Source organism: Epinephelus moara, unplaced genomic scaffold (assembly GCF_006386435.1).
Source record: "Epinephelus moara isolate mb unplaced genomic scaffold, YSFRI_EMoa_1.0 scaffold982, whole genome shotgun sequence".
Taxonomy (NCBI): Eukaryota; Metazoa; Chordata; class Actinopteri; order Perciformes; family Serranidae; genus Epinephelus; species Epinephelus moara.
Window position 1 is genome coordinate 6292 of NW_026082963.1, and position 8038 is coordinate 14329.

At 42.7% G+C, this 8038-nt stretch overlaps 1 protein-coding gene across 1 annotated transcript in view; it reads left to right on the top strand.

Moving 5' to 3' along the window:
- LOC126387585 (uncharacterized) overlaps positions 1–3628 on the top strand; it is a 5110-nt gene extending 1482 nt beyond the window's left edge. The window contains exons 3-5 of the mRNA XM_050040113.1: positions 1671–2277; positions 2390–2549; positions 3450–3628. Coding sequence (XP_049896070.1) covers positions 1671–2277; positions 2390–2549; positions 3450–3628 — 946 coding nt within the window. The remainder of the gene's footprint in view (positions 1–1670; positions 2278–2389; positions 2550–3449) is intronic.
- The last annotated feature ends 4410 nt before the right edge of the window (positions 3629–8038 follow it).

An 8038-nucleotide genomic window follows, 5' to 3' on the forward strand; every position in this document is an offset into this window, starting at 1 on the left:
GTATCTCTGAGGGGAATTTTTAAACATCTCTAACAATCTATTTCTCTTACACACACTTCAGTATGTTCTCTTCCTGACTTCTGGCTTTTCCACCTCTTTTAGACTGGTAACACATTTATTTTACATTTACCTTAAACTATTTATTTATTTATTTATCTAGTTATTTATTTATTTATTCAGGTATAACTCTCTCTTTCTTTCTTTCTTTCTTTCTTTCTTTCTTTCTTTCTTTCTTTCTTTCTCACAGATACACACATTCTCTCTGTCTTTTTCTCTGTCTTTTTCTCTCTCTCTCTTTCTCTCTCTCTCTCTCTCTCTCTCTCTCTCTCTCTCTCTCTCTCTCTCTTAGACACACAACACCTTTACAACTCTCAGGTCAGACTTAATTGTACGTACCTATGTACCTCCCTTTTGTTTTGAATGGACTTCTTCTCTCAACTCATCCAGTTTAACTCATTATTAACTGCACTGTAACTGTAACAAAGGAAAATGGTCATGTCAGAGCCACTTTCCCTGCCTTCTTGGCCGCAAAGTCAGCAATAAGATCTTTATAATCCAGTCTGTCTGTCTCTCATCCTCTCTCACTCTTTTTTTCTCTCTCATACACTTTTATTTGACTAGTACATCTATAACTTTGTTTACACTTATCCTAACCTACAGCTGCACTTTTCAACCATTTCACGCCTATAAACTTGCTGCTTACTTGTTCTAATTTTACTCCTCGGCTAATACTTAGTCTACATGCTTCAACAAATTGTTCCTCTGCTGTCAGTTTACAATTTATTTGAGTAGGCTCTAACTTAAAAAAAACAAAACAGATTCAGGTATTTTTCAAACTTTTCGTGTCATTCAGTCCTCTGCTTACAAGTTCTACTTTTACTCTTATTGCTTAATCTTTATCAATATATGTTCATCAATGTTTTCAAGCTGTCAGTTTTAAGATTTCAACTTTTCAATTTCTTCATAGTACTCTTCAACAATTCAAGTAATTTCCAGCCATTTCTTTTTAATCTATTCTCACGTGTTTCTTCAGCCATGTTAGTCATGTCACTTTCTTCTTCAAGATTTCAACTTTTTAAACTCTTCAAATATTACACTTAACTCTATAATTGTTACTCTGCCTCTTTAACGTTTCTACTGCTTTAAGCCCTTTTAAAGTCATTTAGAGTTCTCAGCTTTAGTGTTAGCCTTTTTCAACATTGCTTCAGCAGATTCTTCAGCTAATTCAGCATTGTTTCAACAATTTCTTCAGCTCATTCAGCATTGCTTCAGCAATAGCGTTCAGCTGCTTTCAGCATCCACACGCATTTTCTGCAGGAAATGCTTTCTTTTTCTAGTTCATCTCTAGTCCCTGGCCAGTTACTGTACAGTTTCATCATGAATCATATTGAACAACATGTACAACAGTATCGATGATTAACAATATTCGGTGATAGGCCATTGTAGGCTCATATTTGATTGTGCTTCCCTAAACTTATGTGTATGCATACCTGTAGTACTTGGACCATACTGACACATTTTAGGGTCTTACACCAAATTCTTTACAATAATTAATAATGCATAATTGATGATTGATGCTAATGTTGTCCCAGTATATTTACTAAAACATTGCTATGCATGAGTAACCTTTAAGTTTTTTATTTGCTAAAATATCTATATCTATAATGTAGGCCACCCAAAAAAGCCCAGGCTCTTTCATCAAGTGAGGAGGAAGCTGACTCATGTGATGAGGACGAATTGCCACCTTCTCCTCCCCCTGAATTTGGCAGTCATTCAGCAGTAGGATATAAACCTAACATCACCTCAAGAGTGAGTGGCTGCAGTGCGGCCCCGAGTGTTCGAAGCCCCAGCGTGACCCCGAGTGTTCGGAGGCCCAGCGCGCCCCCGAGTGTTCGAAGCCCCAGCGCGACCCTGAGTGTTCGGAGCCCCAGCGCGACCCTGAGTGTTCGGAGCCCCAGCGCGACCCTGAGTGTTCGGAGCCCCAGCGTGACACCAAGTGTTGGAAGCCCCAGTGCAACCCCAAGCACTAGTTCTTCCTCAAGTGTGAGCAGCCACAGTGACATTGAAGGAGCCATGTTTGTAAAATTGGTAACTCTCCTCGAAGAAGTGAAGGACACTCAGAGAGTACATAGCAAAATGTTAAATACACTGATGAAGCAGAAAGCGGCTGTGCCAGTGTTGGAACCACCTGAAGGAGCAGTATTTCCACTGACCACTATCCAAGATGTGCAAGCCATGAACGAGAAGCTGTGCAACTCAGAATTCATGTCTGGAGTTGTAAGTTCAAACTCTGATTCACGTTTGTATTTGGCACTGAAATGTAATCTGCTGTCTTATCTTATCTGATTTCTTTTCTTTCTTTCCTGTGCTTTTCATCCCATACACTCAGATTGCTATGGTTGGAGAAATAGGAGGTAGTTCATTGGATGATGCCACCAGAAGAATGATGGCATTCCTCATGTCCCATGAATTGGCACTGCAGTACAGCCTTTTTGGGCGTCATGGCAAGAACAATTTTCGAGAGCTGCGTCTTTTTGATGTTGTATATGGTAAATTTCAGTTTATGTTACCTAACGTAACTTCCTTTATCTTTCTAGCTTAAAATATTGAAATTTGGCAAAATATCTGATCTACTGAAGTAGATGCACGCTGAAGCTTACAGCTGGCCTAGCTGATGAAAAGAGGGCACAACAAATCTGAGCAGAGGCCACTGTTTGCAGTTCATGTGATTTTCCGAATTGCCAACATGCACCATTCATGTTTCTTCTGATGGTGGCTCATGAACTTTGTTATTCTGTGCTACAACTTAGTGATTGTTTTTTTGTTTTTTTAGCTTTGTGTTATTAGGCAATTTATGATAGTCCTTCCTATACTTTGTAAAAGTGGTGGTGGTCTGCTTGTAAGAACTGGTTCGTATCTTCGATTTATGGGATGTTGGGGGAGACGAAGAGTGTAACCATAACCTTTCTTGGAATTTACAGATATCCTTTAATGCCTCACAGGCTGATTTTCATGAGATGCTACAATGTACTAATGTTCTTTAAATGTATCACACAAGTATTAATTGCTCTATTCTTCAAATACTCTCTTGATCAAAGTGTTTAATGATGACATTTTTACAGACCTTGGGCATTCTAACTATCAGGTTCAGTAGATCTCTGTAGATCAGTTGAAATTTTACCCAGTTTCATGAAATACTTGTCATACTGTGTGATTGGGTAGTAGGCCACTTCTCATACACCTTTTAATAACTTTTCCCACAAATGCTCAATAGGATTTAGATCAGACAATTGTGCTGGCCAACCCATCAGACTGTACTCGTCCGATAAAAACTTTGCAGTGGTTCCAAACTTTCGAATGGCAGTCTGTTTTTTCTGTCTGTCACAGTAGTTTCATAATGTAAAAATCAGGCTATAGCTACTAAGTTGGGTCTTGTGATTTATTTTTAGGGGCACTAAAGAGGAACGCATTAACTCAAGGAATTACCCAGAAGGAAGCAGAGAAGGCCCTCTCCAAGTGGTTCACTGGAGCCCGTGACAGAGGCGGAAACAGGATGGTAAGAGCTCAGAGAGAGCTTAAAAAAAAATTGGATGGTAGAGTAGGCCAAGAAGAGGAACAGTCCCAGTAGGTGTTACCTGGTATTGCCATAGTGGTAGGAGCACATACACACACACCTTCAGTTAAATCTCTTTTACACCAAAATAATAGCCCATTTGCAGCTCTCAGACGTGTTGCCTATTTTATTGTTTGGTATGTCATGTTCGTTGCCCTGAATGTGTTTGAAAACAAAATAAGGTTAATAAACAACAGAAAGCAGCAGGGAACACAGTGATCTTGTTAAAGTTTATTCAGTTTTGTTCCGCAGAAATTGAGATGCTGGCATATCAGCTAGCTTTAAGACATGTGGAGTGAGTTGTTGACTTGTGGGAAATTTCATAACCTCCTGTCCCCTCTTGTAAATTTGGAAAATGTAACTGTAATACAAATTTGAAAAACAAGTATGTCCTTTTGAAAAATGTCCTTGTAAAATGTCAGTTTTACCAGTCATCAGCTATACAAAAGAGAACTCATTTCGTTCATTTCCACCTGTGTTCCTTTTATATGTTCACTCAGTAGTGCTGAATAACACATCTTTTGTACTTTAAAGCTATGATCACAAAGTATACACTCCTGTAAAAATTAGCATGTCCACCCAGGTGTTATGTTTAATGTATGTTACTGTTGATTGGAACTGGAGCCGATATCGATGACAACTGTAGAGTCATTTGACTGGGGACGTAACACTAATATGCATTTAAAAGTATGTTTTCATTGTTTTTGTCCTGCTGCAACAGCCAGGGCCAGAGGCATTTATGTTTTTTGTTGGACTTGAACTCATTAGATTGTGGAGGTCAAAGGTTAACCTTACTGTCACCTCATGTTTCTGTGGCCCATTCTTGTGAATGCAATATTTGCAAATGCAAATTTTATGTTTTAAAACAAGTTTTATTAAACATGTTGATTGAAAAACAACTTTATATTGGGGTGTTTGTTGCTAAATTGTAGCAGTTTTTTGTATTTACTTAAATATGAATATCTGACCTGAAATATGGGTTATTAGCCTCACTTTATAACCCCTACTTTTATACTTTATATAGCACCAAATCACAACATAAGTCATTTACGTCACCTTTCCTATAGAACAGGTCTAGACCTTGTCCTTTTATTAAACAAACTAAATAGCCTTATGTTATTTATCTTATTTATGTGACGGCATTTCATTTCTGTCTCTACATAGTCTTGTGTTTGTTCCCCCCCAAAGCAGTAAACTAGGGGAAACACTCCTTTATAATCAAAGCCCATGTGAGCAGAGGTGGGGCCACTTTGGAACCTGTGTACAAATCCACTTAAATTTAGCCTGACCTAAGGCCCAGTAAAATCCCTCAAGCCCATATGCGAACACACAGGTGGAGCCTACATGGGTCTGATAGAACTGACCCACTTAGGCCCCACCTAAAACCCAGCCAGAGCTCACTTCAAGACCAAATGGGGGCACACAGATGGGGCTTACATGGGTCTCATAAAAGTCTCCTGCTTGGGTCCCACTTGAAGCCCAGTCAGATCCCTCTTAAAGTCACACAGGTGGGGCCTAAATGGGTCTCAGGTACATTGCCCAGTTGGGCCCTATTTAAGGTCTATTCTGATCCCACTTTGAGCCCATTTGGGCAAACATATGGGGCCTACATGGGTCCCGTGCAACTCACCATGTTGGGCCCCACCTGAAACCCAATCAGAACCCACTTGAAGCCCATATGGGCAAACACGGGTGGGGCCACTATGGAAACTGCAGACAAACCCACTTGAAACCCATAATGTAGCCCATTTGGGTCCCACTTAAAGCCCAGTCAGATCCCTCTAACGGGCACACAGGAGAGACCTGAATGGGTCTCAGATAAATTGCCCAGTTGGGCCCTATTTAAGGTCTATTCTGATCCCACTTTGAGCCCATTTGGGCAAACATATGGGGCCTACATGGGTCCCGTGCAACTCACCATGTTGGGCCCCACCTGAAACCCAATCAGAACCCACTTGAAGCCCATATGGGCAAACACGGGTGGGGCCACTATGGAAACTGCAGACAAACCCACTTGAAACCCATAATGTAGCCCATTTGGGTCCCACTTAAAGCCCAGTCAGATCCCTCTAACGGGCACACAGGAGAGACCTGAATGGGTCTCAGATAAATTGCCCAGTTGGGCCCTATTTAAGGTCTATTCTGATCCCACTTTGAGCCCATTTGGGCAAACATATGGGGCCTACATGGGTCCCGTGCAACTCACCATGTTGGGCCCCACCTGAAACCCAATCAGAACCCACTTGAAGCCCATATGGGCAAACACGGGTGGGGCCACTATGGAAACTGCAGACAAACCCACTTGAAACCCATAATGTAGCCCATTTGGGTCCCACTTAAAGCCCAGTCAGATCCCTCTAACGGGCACACAGGAGAGACCTGAATGGGTCTCAGATAAATTGCCCAGTTGGGCCCTATTTAAGGTCTATTCTGATCCCACTTTGAGCCCATTTGGGCAAACATATGGGGCCTACATGGGTCCCGTGCCACTCACCATGTTGGGCCCCACCTGAAACCCAGTCAGAACCCACTTGAAGCCCATCTGGGCAAATACAGGTGGGGCCACTATGGAAACTGCGGACAAACCCAATTGAAACCCATAATGTAGCCCATTTGGGTCCCACTTAAAGCCCAGTCAGATCCCTCTTATGGGCACACAGGAGGGACCTAAATGGGTCTCAGATAAATTGCCCAGTTGGGCCCTATTTAAGGTCCATTCTGATCCCTCTTTGTGCCCATATGGGCAAACATATGGGGCCTACATGGGTCCCGTGCAACTCATCAAGTTGGGTCCCACCTGAAACCCAGTCAGAACCCACTTGAAGCCCATATGGGCAAATACAGGTGGGGCCACTATGGAAACTGCGGACAAACCCACTTGAAACCCATAATGTAGCCCATTTGGGTCCCACTTAAAGCCCAGTCAGATCCCTCTTACGGGCACACAGGAGGGACCTAAATGGGTCTCAGATAAATTGCCCAGTTGGGCCCTATTTAAGGTCCATTCTGATCCCTCTTTGTGCCCATATGGGCAAACATATGGGGCCTACATGGGTCCCGTGCAACTCATCAAGTTGGGTCCCACCTGAAACCCAGTCAGAACCCACTTGAAGCCCATATGGGCAAATACAGGTGGGGCCACTATGGAAACTGCGGACAAACCCACTTGGCACCCATATTTGCAGCCCAAACTTAACCCTTATGGGCCCCACATGGACATGCTGGCTGGGCACTGACAATTAACACAATGTCAACAAGAGATCTTTGTGTACATGAATGTATTATTTATTTGTCATACAAGCCATTGTTACCAATAAACTACCGACTTACTACAACATAAATGCTCATGTGCATATTCCATTGGTTGTTGCTATCTACATGTGTTTACATTACAAGCATGGCAAGTGTTGCTATTATCATGGTTGTCAGACTGTTGCGGGTATGAGGTGTAGATCCTGCAGATTTCCAAGATTGCTCAAGTTGATCTATCATCCTCTTCAGGTCCTGTATACCTGTGGATAGAGAATTGTACAGAGAATTGTACACATATTACGTATGTAATACATGTGTAATATCCACAACCAGCTGCACTACGTCGTGTACGTACTGTTGCTCACGTTGAGCAGTGTCACGGATGTTTTGACATCGTCCAGCTCGGTCAGATCGGGCATCGACGGGCGTCTGGTGGTTGGCCTACTATCATCTGCGAGCTGCCGGAATCTTGAACACGAGGTATTAGCATGGCCTTGTCTCTGATACATAAAATACTGGTAGAACGTGTCACCGTATCCACCAAACGTATTCCCGTTGTGGATCATGAAGCAGCATTGAGCGGGACTTGCTGTTCTACTCATAGTGTTATTCCACACCTCTATTAGACTCCACAAGTGACCGTTGCTGGGGTCTATGTACAACATAGAGATTCTAGTGACACCCTCCAGTGGTGTAACAAAGGCAGCCTTCTTGACCTTGTCAACCTTCGCAGTGTAGTAGAACATACCACACGTGTCGGATTTTGCGATCAATGTGAACGTATCACTTCCTATGGTATAATTGCCCTCATCGGTGCATGTGAGGGACCGGATGGTCACTTGGTATCCGGTCTGAGTGCTCTTCAGCTCATATATGTGTTCGGTGGGGTACACCATCTGGCCGTCTTTATATAAGGGCTGGGTAGCACCCTTAAAATACCCCGGTAGTTTTATAGTACTGCCCATTGTACCTATGACAGTGACTGGGTTCAGTGTCTCCACAGTAGGACCCTTTGCCCTTTTCAACACACAACATTCAGCTGTCATCAGCAATAAACACGTGGTGATGAGCGTGTTGTACATTGTCAAGCCTGAGTGTGTACAGTGAGTGAGCATGTAAGGATAGTCCCCTTTTATATACTGCACGTTACACAATCGTCCCAGGCCAACCCCC